At 34.6% G+C, this 16,197-nt stretch overlaps 3 protein-coding genes across 3 annotated transcripts; 2 read left to right on the top strand and 1 right to left on the bottom strand.

Moving 5' to 3' along the window:
* Positions 1-8,080: 8,080 nt before the first annotated feature.
* On the top strand, positions 8,081-9,891 carry PHYBLDRAFT_56549 (hypothetical protein; the record flags this gene model as incomplete). The annotated part of the gene is made up of 2 exons (XM_018440219.1): positions 8,081-8,330; positions 8,426-9,891. 2 exons carry the CDS (start codon positions 8,081-8,083, stop codon positions 9,889-9,891), a joined length of 1,716 nt encoding a protein of 571 aa, XP_018298117.1.
* Positions 9,892-10,550: 659 nt separating this feature from the next.
* On the bottom strand, positions 10,551-12,065 carry PHYBLDRAFT_163126 (hypothetical protein; the record flags this gene model as incomplete). Its single annotated transcript, XM_018434732.1, has 6 exons — positions 10,551-10,763; positions 10,892-10,986; positions 11,153-11,324; positions 11,416-11,522; positions 11,645-11,788; positions 11,903-12,065. The coding sequence occupies 6 exons, from the start codon at positions 12,063-12,065 to the stop codon at positions 10,551-10,553; spliced, it is 894 nt and encodes a 297-aa protein (XP_018298116.1).
* A 2,200-nt stretch (positions 12,066-14,265) lies between these two features.
* Positions 14,266-16,196, top strand: PHYBLDRAFT_59114 (hypothetical protein; the record flags this gene model as incomplete). The annotated part of the gene is made up of 8 exons (XM_018440434.1): positions 14,266-14,388; positions 14,462-14,697; positions 14,828-14,945; positions 15,012-15,090; positions 15,228-15,378; positions 15,507-15,674; positions 15,801-15,931; positions 16,048-16,196. The coding sequence occupies 8 exons, from the start codon at positions 14,266-14,268 to the stop codon at positions 16,194-16,196; spliced, it is 1,155 nt and encodes a 384-aa protein (XP_018298115.1).
* Between the last annotated feature and the right edge of the window lies 1 nt (position 16,197).

The following is a 16,197-nucleotide window of genomic DNA, read 5'->3' as shown; positions in this document are numbered from 1 at the left end:
GTAGCCGATATATGTAGCAAGCAGAAAGCTCTTGGATTGAATCCCAATGGTGTAGCAAGAGGACCACTTGTCCGTGCTTTCCTTGATACCGCAAATAAGGCACGCGCACAGACTGTTAGAAAAAACTTCGAAGATCGTGAAAAGAATACACTTAACGATGGATACACCAAGCAAGAATTAGAAAGAATCAGTCAATATTTCATGGAAAAAAACGATACCCGCGCATGTCGAGATCGACTTTGCTTTCTTATAAGTCATGCAATGCTATGCCGAAGTCAAACAGTTCTTGGAATGCAATTTGCCGACCTTTTCTCTTTGGAATTAGACAACCAAGGCGCCACACAATGCATTGCTCTGGTGACAACCATGACCTTTGGAAAAACCAATCAACACGGAAAGATTGAGTATGGATCGTCAATCCGTCATCGTCAATTTGAAGTCTGTTCCGTCGGTGCATTGGCCATGAGTTTATTCTCAAGATTTCATTATGAGAATGAGCCATTTCCCGACTTTTCTTCCCGTGAAAAATGGTATGAAACAGCCCTTTTTAAAGGTGACGACCGCTTCAAGCCGATACGATACAAGACGCAGCATAAAATATACCTTAAGGCATTCAAATCAGTTGGGATCCATACTTCAAAGGTCACCCATGCCAACCGCAAAAGTGCTCTCAATATGATTGCACAAGAGAACGTTTCCGGCGACCAACAACGAATGGTTGGAAGGTGGGGAACAGACCGTATGGTGGGATGTTATATGTCAACATTGCCTGTGGAAGCAATGAAGGCTTTAGCAGGGTTCTCTGGAAACAGTAGCAACTTCTTTTTAGCACGAGCAGTGGTTCAACCTTCGGCTTCTCTACAAACAATGGTTTTCCCAAATATCGAATCTTGGAAACAGAAATTTGCAAATGGAGATGTCCAAGAGGACATAGCTGGCCCAATTTTTTTGGATTTACTTTCGCGACTTCGAGTGGTATTTCTACAGGTACATGTTGTTATTAAAGCACTGTTTGTAATATTTTCTCTAAGTAATATTTCTTTGCTGCTTTTTTTAGGACTCTGTTCTTCTGAAAAAGAAATTCCCAGGTTATTATCTTTGGACATGTGCTATCTTCAGCTCAGAGGAATACAAAAGCTTCGAACAGCAAGTTCTCTCCGCAGTACAGCAAGAAGAAGAGGTGTTCATGAGCAATAACAGGATGGATATGGTTATGCCAGAGATGGTAGATAGTGTCAGAGCTGGTTTCGGAACAGTTCACGCCACCATGAATTCGATGCAGTCCATGATATATGCCCACCTCTCTTCACACGCCGCCTCCATTAATAGATTAAACAACAATTTTACCGATTTTTTTGCTCTCGGATACAATCAATTCAGTAACTCTACAATTGCAACACCATCGAACCTACCTTTACAGCGTAACATCATTACATCACAACCTCTACAGCCACCACCCCAAAGTACTCCATTACATAGTGCCGTAACATCTCAACAGCCAACACACACAGAACAGCCGGAACAGTATACAATGAGCCGAAGAATTTTCTCTGTTACTGATGTATGGAGAGAATATGTTTTCGGCTTTAATGGCAGCCCATCCATTCAATCCTTAGAAAATAAGTATGGAATTGCATGGAGAAAAGATCGTAAAGAGTCTAGATTTTTTAGTAGAAGAAAAGAGCTGTACGATGCAATTAATGAAAGAGCAGAGTTAGAGAATATATCCCCTGAAGAAGCTGCTCAAAGAATGGAGAATGACCGAGTTCAGCTTGGAATTTCTCTAGATAAATATAGAGCTCGATTATCGTAAAAGATATAAAACTATCTTCATTTAATTATTTTTCTACATAAATACTTCTTATTATATTCAATAAATATGTACTACTTTCACTGTTATATCAAAATATATGTCTTTATTTTATGGCTTTCCAGAAAACTGTATGAGTACTAAATCATTACAAATATAAGTAGTTCCAATCAATAATCATATATATTAGAGCATTATAAGGTAGGAAAGCTGTCAAGAAAGGTCCATTCTAGTAGTAGTAGTAGCCAGCCTTGAATTATATAACTTTTAGTCGACACATATTCATGTTAAAATAAAGACATCCATTATGATAAAAACGTCGAAATCGTCCTCTTTTTATTAACAAATTTGGATTTTTTTTCGGGAAATGAACCTAATTTTTCGAAAAAGGGTATCTCTACGCTCAATCTCATCGCACCAAAAATAGCGAAAATAAAACTCAGTCAGACTATGGCCCACCAAAAATACCCACTCAGTATATTGTAGGAAGTACTGTTGTATTCAATAGCTTTACGAAATGAATGCACTAAAAAAACTAGAATGCTCGTCAAGAGAATATTATTTCTAACTACCAAAATAAACAAAAAAAATTCACGCAAGATATATGCTAATGTTAGGGGGACGACATTCTCTGATGGAAAGCAGTGTTTCGATTTTACTGGACCACAAATTGCGACTTTCTGTTCGGTATCAGATGATTATAGGCAATCTCTAAGGTGTCATACTTATCATAATAAAGATACTATAATATAAGACAGGATAATAGCTTTGGCTAACTGTAAATTCATCCTCATAAATATGTAATGACATACTTAAAGCTTTATACTACTTGTAATGAATCGACTAATATATAGAGAATAATAAAGTAATTACCTAACATGTTACTTCAAGACATCATATCCCAACAGGAAATGTGGTGTCCTTACCTTACAGCACGTTTCAAGTGCACTCGAGTTGGTTTACTCTATCTAGTTACAGCTGTAAACTTTTGCATCTTTACAATTACCATTATCATACCACTGTAACCTTTAACTGGTGACACAGGAAGAGGTTCTTGGGCAAAAAATCACTCTTTCCCATTGAAAAATAAATATTTTTATTGATAGGATTCGTATTGAAATGATTTCTAGAAAGTACTTATTAACATTATGCTTTTTAAACTGCTAATCTTCAATGAGCAAAGTAGTCTATTTGCTATCTACGAGAAAAACAATATTTTTTGATACAAATGATTAATAGTTCTTATGAGATGAGTATACAATAGAAAAGAAGGTTTTATATTTAAATATTGAATTAAGAATTTCAGGACATATCGTTTTGCTCTAAAGGATTGGAGAAAAGACCTTGGACTTCGGACAAGTAGTCACAATAAATTAGTCCGGCAAAAAAAAAGGTAGTGCCCCATCCTGAAAATGTCGTCCCCGTAAGATTGTTGACATATATATGTATGTGGGTGTGGGTGTGTGTGTGGGTGTGCGGGTGTGTGTGTGTGTGTGCGGGTGTGCGTTTATTTGGTATATTACACCGAACACCGCGGATGAATTACTTAAAAAAGTAGAAATGAAATAAGAAATATCTTATTTTTATTTACCACATACACTAATAGCATCTTTATTTTACACCATAGTTTACATCTAGCAATATTTTCTTTAAACGATCCGGGGACGAACATTATCACTGAGTACCCCTTCCTTTCCGTCTTTTTTTCTTTCTTTCTAAACACACAAAATAATAAGAAACAGACTCTATACCAATGCCAAAAAAGGCAGTTACATTATAAAAATAATCTATAAAAGATATTTTTGAATGTACAGTGTAGGTGTGTGTGTGTATTGGGGTGTGTAATGGAATATAGAACAAGCCAATAGTTTCAGAAAATGAGAGATAAAAGAAAAAGCAATATATTGACATTGATATTGATATCGGTATTGATATACGTATTTCCGGTTAAGCAATAAAAGTATAAATAAAAGCAAAAAGAGGAATAGAAAGATAACAGACGGAGAATACAATGATTTTAGCTTCTACTTCTACTTCTACTGTTACTGCTGGTGTTGGTTTTAGTATTGGTGTTGGTGTTGGCATGGTTGAACAGTAATTATACAAGGTTAGATGTTGTTGCAAAAATACAATGCACTACAGACATTAATTGACTGATAAGTGCCCAAAAGAAGGCTGATACAAGAAACGCGATCATTATTCAATATCTGTCGTGATTTGTTTCAATTCTTCCATTATTTATGCATCGTTTGTTCCTATTCTGTTTTTGTTCTTCAGTTGAAACCAAATAAGGACTACCAAGCTATTTAGCATATCTATCTTATTATTGTTGGGTACAATTTATATGTATTTAAAGACCAAATAAAAATAAACAACTTGTATTTGTATTTGTACTTGTACTTGTGCAAGTAAAAACCCAAATATTGTGTGTGTATATATACATATACACTGTATGTACTCTAAAACTCAACCACACGCACACGCACATGTGTGTCTGTAAGTAGGTAAGTAGGTAAGTAGGCAGGTATTAATTAATTTATTTTGTCAGTTGTTTTAAGCAATCAACAATTTTACCAGGTGGTTCAATACATCAATGAACTTCTCTTCTTTGACTCAACAATTCACCTTTCTTATTATTTCAAAAGCGGAAATATTTCGGATATACATATAAATCGATATATAGACAAATATTACACAAATGAATTATTATTAATACTATTTATTTTCAGCCATACCAAGCCAGCCCAAGTCATTCTCTTATATCCTTCGATATATACAATTAAATGTAAATATATCTAAAGATTACAAAATAATATAGTACCCTTATTAAGTCTTGTTATTTTCTCTGTAGGATTATTGGCTTGGACTTTCTATTTAGTCATGAGTTTTAATTTTACATCCGATAAAAAAAAATGATAAGGTAGAAGGAAGAGGGTGGGCAAAAATATCGTTATCGTGGGAATTTGAAATATTTTGTTTATATTATTATCCTTATTTACATTCGAATTTGCATTTGCATTTGCATTTGCATTTGCATTTGCATTTGCACTTGCATTTGCACTTGCATTTGGTTAATCAGCATGCTGGCTCCAATGATTTTCTTTACCCATCTCTCTCTCTTTCTATTGGATCTTCAGTGCTCCAGTATGATCTGTGTCTCACAAAACCAGACGGACAAATGGTTTTATATACAAAATTATGTATATTTATATTCTAGTGTGTCTGTATGGCTTTATGAGCGCCAAATGATGTGGTGTGGTGTGGTGTGACACGAGCACGAAATTCTTGGATCCGCATTTTTGGTAGAGAGGTCCCTTGTCTCTTGTTTACAGTGTGTTGTAGGGAAATCGAATGATGTCTGCTTTTGGTTTTGGTTTTGGTTTTGGTTTTTATAATATATATATATATAAATATATATTAAAATAGGCATTTCATTAATGGAAATTGTAGGGTGTATATTTCAATTAATTTGTAATATGATTCTTACCACTTATTATGCTTTACCTTTATTATACAAACCAAAATCCCAATCCGAATCCGAATCACATAGCACTTAGATTTATACCTTTATATGTTTATTAATTTTAACTGATGCGATAATTTATTATTGTTATTAGTAATGGCACAACCAAAAAATAATTGAGCCATGATCATAAATATATTCTCTTTTCAGTCCTTAAATATTTCTCACCTTTGTCATAAATACAATTTAAACAGGAAACGATATCTAATTCAGCTATTTACAATGTTGTATATCTTTCTCTGGTGCTACTATAAAAATATAACCTACTAATTACAATAGTGGTATATAAAGGACAATAAAGCAAAGTATGGCTATCAATTGAATATTAAAGAAGAATGCCATCACCCTACTAAAGAAACACAATAACAGTAACAGGACCATTACTACTGCTATTATCTCTTTAGATATTAAAAGTTACATATACTAAAAATGTATAATACATAACAATAATAATAAAAAGCACGATATATCTAAACAGCTGTTTTCTTGTCTTGGCTTATCTTCATGGTCTTTATTTTTGTTTCAGGGTCCAATAACAAACGAATGTGACTACAGTTATGACTACAGACATTTAATGGTACTGATGATGATTATAACGATAATGAAATTTACACACAACACCAAACCCTTATATATTGGGTAGCCTGTCCTATTTTGTACATATAAATCATTCAATTATCAACAAAAGTTATAGAAATAAAGAAATACAATAAAATCAAACGTACTTTATCATTAAATATATTCAAGGTATTCATAATTACCAAGACTCTTTTTTCTAACAAGCTTGATTTTATCCTTTTAAAAAAACTATTAACCATAACCTTGGTAAATATATAAAAGCCGCCGAGTTCTAGCCAATAAATTAAATTGAGTAAGGATTTATCCACACACAGGTACACAAAGATAGATAACTATAGCTATAGCTACAGATATAGTTATGGTTATAGTTATAGAGAGAGAAAAGGAAATAGATTATTACTCAGTACAAGATGTTGAATCTCCTACCTGTTGTAGCACTTGCACAAAAGAGATAAACTCTGATTCTCATCGTTCTCATGTGTAGCCATTCATTATCCGGTTACACGATCCTGGTTTGTGTCTTTTTTCTGCTGTAGAGTGATTCTTTTGGTGCTGTGAAATTTCGGACCTTGATCGCATTCCCTTTTCTTCCTCTCCATCAAATCACTCAATCACTCAATCACTTAATCAGTCACTCAATACGGTTCTTGGTCTGTGTCATGTGATAGACTTGCCTTTTTTATATAAAAAAAAGAAAACCACTGTATTCTCGAAAACTGTATTATATTAGCTCAAGATATATATATATATATATATATAGTAGGATATAAAACTCAAGACTATCATGTTAATATCAATGGCTATTAGTAATAATAGTATTATTATATGGCTTTAACATGAATGTTTGATATGTGTATATGAAAAGTCAGAGATCAAGAAATCAAAATGAGCGATCTGGTTAGCTAGATCTCAGACTATATTAACAAGGTTTCTGGGTGTGACATTGTATACGGCAAATAGACCCAAAAGAATAAAAGAAAAAGAAGAATAAGTGATTACAGATCAGTCTGTGTCCGCATTTTTATTTTATTTTATTATAAATTTTTATACAAGAGAATCAAATATTTCAAGCGTCGTGTTTTCTATTAAAGTCAAAATTGAAATGAGGTGAAGGTGAAGGTGAAGGTGAGGTGATCAATACTAAATAAATGAATAAATGAACGCGTGAAAATAAATAAAACAAAATAAAATAAAAGTACAACACTTTTGCCATGTGGATGAATTTTCTGACGACCTTCCATATGTAGCTCTATGATTGAAACTGTGGGAGCAAATATGACAATTTCAAAGAAAGAAATAGAGAATAAGAGAAAGAGAGATAGATTCTATTGAGTCCCACTCCCCTGGCATTACCCTTCTCTTATTGATCGTGGGATACTTTGTGCAGTTTTGGTAATTATGGATAGGAAAGGAAATTCTTATGCACACCAGAAAATAAGAGCCAAAAATGCTTTATACAATATTAAGACTAATTCATAAGACAAGTAAAACAAATAGCCAACCAAAATGGATTTATACTTAATCACTACATTTCATTCGTTCTGTTCGTTCGTTTTGTGAGTCTAATCTCTTATACACAAATGTTAAATTAGAAACCAGAATAGCATTGATTTAATTGTTCTCTAGCACCAAAGAAACCCAATAGAAATCACTAAAAACACATAGATCAACAACACTAGGAATAGAAATAATGTTTATAATAACTATCTACAGTAACAGGATTCTGGGAAAGGGTCTTAATTTTAATATAATATATTCTATTCTACTATGGTGCCTCTTTTTATATATATATATATATATAAAAAAGGAAGGTGTCTTGACCTGGACACTGTCAACCTATTCGTCCGACACTTCGTTACACTGGAATTGTGCTGCACAGAATCCGTGTGCGTACTTGTTGGTTCATTCCACAAGAACCACTTGACAAAAGTATTATACCCCTAACTATACTGGACACTTGAGTAACCAGATCTTGGTTTGAAAACAACTACACAAAACACAACTATATAACTAGATAGCTACAAATTAATTAAATAAATAAATAAATTATATATATTATATAACAATTTTAAAATATATAAAAAAAATATTTAATTCTTTTATATAAACATACCCTAATTCTTCTATTCTTCTCACTTATTCACCCGAACAGTTATTATAACAGCAATATGTCTGAAAAGGTGGAAGACATCAAAGACGCTCAAATTGATGACTATTCCCACAACCCGAGCATCAAGGGAGAAGAGCTCGGTGGCCCAGAACCCACTCCTGAAGAATGGAAGGATCTCCCCGAAGTCGGCGATACTATCCCACTCTCTGCCTTCCTTGTCATCTTGATTGAATTCTGCGAGAGATTCACATTTTATGGTCTCACTGGTCCTTTCCAGAACTACCTTCAGTATCCTAATCCCCCAAGCTGTAAGCATTATTTCACAATACATATTTGTTAGTTGGTTGGTGAAATCTTTACTTAAACTATTGTCTTTTTTTTTTCTTTCTTTATTGATCTTTAGATCCTGCTGAACAGCCCGGTGCATTGAACAAAGGCCATCAGGTCGCAACTGCCCTAACCACATTTTTCCAGTTCTGGTGTTATGTTACTCCAATCATTGGTGCTATTGTCGCAGATCAGTATCTCGGAAAATACCGCACAATTCTTCTCTTTACTTCAATCTATTTCATTGGTGTCCTCATCCTCACCCTGACCTCTATCCCTGTCGCTATTGAGAATGGTGCCGCCTACCCTGGTTTCATTGTCAGTCTGGTAATTATCGGTTTCGGTACCGGTGGTATCAAGGCCAACGTCTCTCCTTTGGTTGCTGAGCAGTACAGAAGCCAAAAGGCCTATGTCAAGACTCTGAAGAATGGCCGACGTGTTATTGTCACTCCCCAGGCAACCTACCAAAAGATCTTCAACATGTTCTACTGGGGTATCAACGTCGGTTCCCTGTCTTCTATCGCCACGACCGAACTCGAAAAGAACGTCGGTTTCTGGCCCGCCTACTTGCTCCCAACCCTCATGTTTGTTCCCTGTATTGCGGTCGTCTTGCTTGGTCGCAAGCACTACGTCCAGAACCCTCCTCGTGGTTCTGTCTTTGTCGAGGCCGGTAAGCTGATTTCTCTCAGATTCAAGATCCCCGGAGGCTTCGCTGCCTGCAAACCCTCTGCTCTGGCACTCACCCACCCCGAAATCGCCGCAAATGTCACCTGGGACGATGTCTTTGTTGACGAGTTGAAGCGCGCCTTGAAAGCCTGTGTCATTTTCTGCTGGTACCCCATCTACTGGCTGTGTTACGTCCAGATCACCAACAACCTGATCTCCCAGGCCAGTACAATGTGGACCGGAAGCGTGCCTAACGACATTATGCAGAACATTGATCCTCTTGTACTCATCATCATGATCCCCTTCATGGACCGCTTCGGTTATCCTTTCCTGCGTCGCTGTGGTATCCACATGCGTCCCATCATGCGCATCACCTTGGGTTTCTTCTTTGCTGCCGCCTCCATGGGCTATACTGCCGGTATCCAGTCCATGATCTACAAGGCTCCCTTCTCCGGAGGTGACATCCTCGGTGTCAAGAGAGACATCTCAGCTGCTTACCAGATTCCATCCTATGTGTTGATCGCTTTCTCTGAGATCTTTGGCTCCATCACAGGTCTCGAGTATGCCTACAAGAAGGCACCCCAGTCTATGAAGTCCATTGTCATGGCTCTTTTCCTCTTCACCAACTGTATTGCTTCGGCTCTTGCCTTTGCCCTCGTGTCTGTTGCCGTCGACCCCAAGCTCACCTGGATGTATACCGGTATTGGTGGCGCATGTGCTATCGTTACCGTACTCTTCTATGTTGTGCACCACAAGGAGGATGAAACTGATGTTGAGGAAGATGCCATTGGTCGTGACAATGCTCAGGTCTCTGCTGGCCAACTCAAGCGTGCTAATGCTACAATTGACTACGAGGTTGAGAAGGCTGCTTCCTAAAACTCCTTAATACCTAAAAAAAAAGAGAAAAAAAATACTCACAAATTCCATTAGTCTTTTTTTTATACATATATAATTAGTTATTTATTTATTTATACTTTCATATCTTTCTTTACTTACATAACTCATTTGCGATTAATTACTTTGCTGTCCGCAATACTGGCGATTACAGCGCCTTGTCTTATAACTACTTCTTTATTAATTCTTCATAATATATAATATATAATAAATAATTTCCTCACTTTTGAGGTACCAACCTATTTTTACGTATCCGTTCTATACAATATTTCTTGAAAATAATGTCGCGAAATTCTGAAATTTAGGTTACAAAACATAACATACAAAGCAAATTACGGAATTTGGACGGCGTTGCTTTCATAAAATAGCCTATATTGTCTATTGTCTCTATCGAAACGTACACGTATAAACATTCAATACAGATACACATTTTTGTATACATACTGGATCACAAATTCATTTTACTTTTACATTTTTATAATAATAAGAATATTATTATTTCTGTTTAATAAAACCCTACCACTACCACTACCACATTCATATTCACACATACATACATACATACATACATACACTCACACAATAAAACAAAACCAAAACAAAAGAAAGAAACAGACAAAAGCAATACAAAGATTCTGGGCTCATGAGTTCTTAAATTCATCAATCTTTTGAACAATAACTTCATAGGTGAGAATTGTGATGGCTGAGGATGGGACCGTGCGCAGCAGATTGGTCGGCATTCCCTTGTAAAAACCACGAAAACCTTCTTCAAGACTAATTACTTTAATAGCATGTAAAATGCCATGGTATTTAAACGGCTTTCGTGCCTGGTTTTGTAGCCGTGTTCGTATCACCTACGCACATAGGAATATATATATATATATATTTAAAGAAAGAAAGAAGAGGTTAGTTGATATGTATCTGTATATATTAATGCAATGTCTTCTTTTTTTATTATTAAAAAAAAAGATAAGGATATTACTTCATGAGGGTATGTCGCCATACTAGCCGCCATCTTGGATATAGAGGAGGCCATTAGAATGGCAACCGATCCAGACGGGACGTCTGCATCTGTTTCTACTCAAATATTAGAATTTATTTCTTAGTACAAGTTCCGATTAAACTAAAACTTCCCCCCTCTCTATCTCTTTATCTCTCTTTATTCCTATCCATATTTGTTTGTTTCTTATCTTAATGATAGTATCAATCTCACTATTAAGAATACGAATAGTTGTTGACTTACGAAGCAAATACTTGAGTTTCTCATACATGGGAAACTGCAACGCTACATGACTGACACCAAGCAGTGATGGGCCCAGCCCCTTGTAAAATCCACGGATTCCTTCTTGTCTTGCAATAGTAACAAAGGCATCAAGTGTATTTTTGTATCGGTAGTCTGTCAGACTATTTTGTGTCTGTTTCCCGTCAGTTCCCAGTTTTTTCATCATTATTTTCCATTTCTACTCTTTTTTCCTTTCTTTTCTTTTTTATGTATAATAAGCTCACCATAAAACGTGTTTTAATAACCCACAGAGGGTTGGTTAGTGTAGTCGATGCTGCTCCTGCAGTCATGGCTGATGTGATGTGAACTACCCAATCCTTGTCATGTTGTCCTATTGTATGTATGTGTGTTTTAGTATATGTTTAGAGAAATGAAGGAAATATATCTTCCTACATACACATACACTCATATATATATATATATATGTGTGTGTGTGTGTGTAATTGGACTTACCATTACCCGACGCCCATGAATTTTTGCAATAATCATAAACTGTAAAGTAGATGGCCCAGGTCGGCAAGTACCCGAATATGGTCGGACCTAATCCTCTGTAGAGACCACGAATTCCTTCATCTTTCCACATTTTAGAGAGAGTACCTACATATCGATACCCAAACAATAACAACATAATAAAATTAATTAATTAAACAAATAATTAAAATATTAAGCACACCAAAAAATATAAAAGAATGCATTTATTTGATCTTTTACCAAGCGTGCCACGATAAACAACTTGTCCTGGTTGTGCTTTTCCTTGGTTTTGAAGTCTTGTCTTTACGACATCCAAGGGGCATGTAATAAATGCACTTGCAAGTCCTGCCAATGCACCTGCTACAGCATGTTTCGAGTTTTCATGTGTCTGGCTAACAGACATGGGGTTATTATGCGAATGTTCTGCTGTTCTTTATATGTATAATATCTTGCTTATCCGAGTAAACTGGAAGTGCGTTCGTTTATTTGTTTTCTGTACTTTTATTTTATTTAGTTTTATTTTTTGCTCACATGAAATGTCTCCACTTTATGTTCGAATTGTTGGCCATTGCAAATTTATCCAGCTTGTCTTTCTGTCTTTCCAGAGCTAAATCTTGTATTGTACCTTTTAGGTACTTGTATTTATGTATTTATGTATATAGAGTGACGTAATGGAAGCTGATAGTTCGCTAGAACAAGTCTTAATGTGCAGTGTGTGGTGAGTTGTGGTGAAATTTAGTGTGTAGATTCGGTGTCTGACGGATAGTGGGTAAAAGAGTAAAAGAGTAGGAGTGACTTTTCTTTTTCTTCTTTTTATATATTTCGTTTTATTTTATTTTATTTTATTTTATTTTATTTTGTTTTCTATTCGTCTTCGTCTTCGTCTTTGTCTTCGTCTTTGTAGTCGAATTTAACTTTATCCTCTTCTTTTCGAGAAACTAAAGATAGGATTCTGGCTTGTTGTACAAAGAATAAGGAGAATATAAATGAGTGCAAGAACAAGAAGAAGAATAGAAAGATTAAGAGGCGTTGGAATCTAATAAATATGGGTAAAATTCATAGATGATCAATGGACTTAAATCTGTTCCTGTACGTCACTTTTTATTTTATTTTATTTTCTTTATTTTTATACACAAATTATTAGTATTCAATTCACACACGCACACACACATATGTATATAAAGCCTATAAAATATAGATCTATATGTATTCATTGGAAGGAGGGGAGTTTTTTCTTTTATTGCTCTTTATTCTTCTTATTTGATGTGTGGTTAGTTTGTGTCCTGAAAATTGCGTCAGCTTTATTAGATATTTCTCCATTCTAATTGTGTGTAATATGTTTCTCTTTAGTGATTATCGCGTACATTTGCTGTAAATCCTGCCAGGCAAACTCACTTTCATATGCTGAGATTAAATATGATTGGCCCATGAATATCTTATTTGTCAGATAAGCCTGTGAATATGAAAAGCCACTGGATCGCAGTGTGCCCCTACTTTATATGTATTCAATCCAATCCAATCCAATTCAGGACAAAGCAGGACAGGGCATGACAGGACAGGGCACGGTAAAGCCGCACAGAAAAGGACGTTCTGTTACTGCGTTAATCTTAACCTAGAGATAAGAACTTTAGATATGATAGTAAGATCTTGGATATTTATTTATTTTTGATTTTCTTTATATACCTACCATATATAGATACTTTCAATAGTTTTAGTATACAATTGCCACTGTCGAAAATACCTATTTTATATATATATATATATATATAGCTTATAATCTGTATATTCCGCAGCGTGATAATAGTTTTTCTTTTTTTTTTAAAAAATAGAAAACTTAAGCGAAAGACAAAAGAGAATAATTATCTTTGTATCTATGATGTACTAATTTATCTTTTAATACACTTATTTGTGTACTTGAAGTATCCATAGTTACCACTGACTATCATGTTTTCTTCTTCTTCTTATTTACCATTAACTGTCTCAATTTGCAATATATAATTCATCCGGATCCCATGGGTCTTTAAATCCCACGACAGGATAAATATATAGTTTCTTTTGTTTCTTTTCTCTCCCTCTCTTTCTCATATATATATATATATATATATATATGGATATGGTTATTCACTGTGGAGAAAAGTGGTGATTTAGACCATACTAGATTTTGACCCAATAACAAAAGTTCTTTTTTTTTTTAGAAAAAAAAACGAAAGAAAAGAAGTACACATGTTCTTTAATCGACTCAATTCAGTCCACACTGCGCACACTGCGCACACGCATACATACATATATATATATATTACTGCCTAAACTAATACACAGCCATTTGAGCCTCGGTTAAATGATAAGACATGCAACCTCTTTCCTTTTACTTTACTCTACTATGTATTATTTTATATTATATTTATACAAGCTCACAGCAGTATATATTTCATTATTGTGACTCGCCTACACCATATTTCATTTCGCATTTTATTAATAAAAAAAGAAAAAAGAATGCAAAACGCACACTAGAAATATCTATATAGATAGATACACACAAACACATACATACACATACACACACATATATATATATATATATATGTATGTATATATAGAATTACATGCCTTTATCAAGTGATCCAGAAGAACCAATCTTTGATTTCAGAACCTCAAATGCAAGATTTCAACAAAGATTATTAGAAGCACAGCAAGTTGCCACTGAGGAACAAATCCAAGATGATATTGTACGATTTTCAATTTAAAACAAAAACAAAAGCAGCTTCTCGTTCTTTTCATTCTGACATAAACGATAATTAGGCTCATTTCTATTCAAAAACTTGGCCAGAGAATGCCAATCCTTTGGAAGCAGAAAAGGCTGAACTAAAGATTCAATTGAGACGCATTAATGACAAAAATGATATTCTTGAGAAAGAATTGGAACAACAAAAAGCGCGACGCATTAAAGAAGCCTCATTGTCAAAAATGACTCCAGAAGAGCGAGCAAAGGCTGTAGAAGAAGAGATTGAAGAACCAATAGATGAAGATGTTGTCTTGTACGATAATTAAGCATATATATATATATATATATATATATGTTTGTGAATTAAGCATTTTCTATAAACATATTCAAGAACTCGACTATTAATCATAATAATAATATTATTATTACTACTTTATGCGCAGTGAATATATGCTTTACATAGGTGGTGCGCCTTTACCGACCAATCCCGGAGATATGTCCGGAAGCGACTTTGTGTCTCCACACGCAGAATTACGTGAAAAGGCACTGCAAGATCCAGAGGTGAATAAACGAATACATTGGCAGTAGTTTATGTTGACAAGAATTATCGTTTTAAATTCACAACAGGTTCAAAAGCAGGGTGAATTTACTCATCTCCATTTCAAAGAAACCAACAATTATCTCATTTCTAATCCAGATGGCTCAGGTAATAATGAAGCAAAAATCATTAGATATATAATACTTTATTATCAAATCATAATTGCAATTACAATTACAATTACAGTTACAATTATACCTATACATATACATATAACTATAATCAAAATAATAAAACTGGTTTAGGAGAGATACGGCAGTGTAAATTAAAGGGAACGACCTACGACCAATGGTTCAATGTATCATTTGATGTGTATGAGCCAGATTTAGTAGTGGACAATTTTTCATTTGACTTGGCAATCGAGACACAAGTTAATATTGGCAGTATACTTCAACAGTATGTTTGAAATGAAGCACACGCATACACACATATATATATATGTATATGCATGTGTCTATGTTTGTGTAGATTTTTATAGACATGTAAATCATATTACATTTATATAATTCTTTTTTGGAGTTTAGAATTAAGGATGAAGGTGACGTTCTCTCCTTTTTCCGATTGCTGGTACACTATGGAGAATTAGAAAACGAGAGATCAAAGTTCTTTGATAAACTCAAGGAGAGAATCACTAATGGTCCTATTACACTCGAAGAACTTGGTGTTGATCAGCTAAAGTTCCTTGGACCAAGGTAATAACATTTGAACCTTTTGGTTCCCTCCTTTTTTTCTTTGGGGGTTCTTTTCATTCAGCTCACTATTTAATTTTATTGTTGATATTGCTATTGCTATTTCTGATGTTGCTGTTATTATTCTAGAGACGATGATCCAGAGCTAATTTTTTCATGGAAACTTTTGGCCAAGGAGTCTAACCGTAATGATCTTGGAGTCAATGTATGTGAATTGGTTGTACCTGACATCAGTCTTGAAATGGATCCTTCTAAAGCGTGTAAGTCCAAGATATATATATATATTCAAATTATAAACCTTGACCTTATTTTCTCTTTGATATATATATATATACCACTGGTGTTGTATTATAATTATTATTCTTTACAAAAAAAGGGGAGGAAAAAGATAGAATTGATATTTTAAAGGATATGCCTTTACATTTTGCTCGACTAGTAGAGACAAATGGTATGATGGTAGCAACAGAGGTGATGTTAGAAGTTGTCTTTGATGTGCCTGGAATAAATATTACTTCTACAAGATAAT

Source organism: Phycomyces blakesleeanus (assembly GCF_001638985.1).
Source record: "Phycomyces blakesleeanus NRRL 1555(-) unplaced genomic scaffold PHYBLscaffold_2, whole genome shotgun sequence".
In the NCBI taxonomy this organism is placed as follows: domain Eukaryota; kingdom Fungi; phylum Mucoromycota; class Mucoromycetes; order Mucorales; family Phycomycetaceae; genus Phycomyces; species Phycomyces blakesleeanus.
The sequence above is the reverse complement of the archived record's forward strand: the minus strand, read 5'-3'. Positions and strand labels throughout refer to the sequence as shown.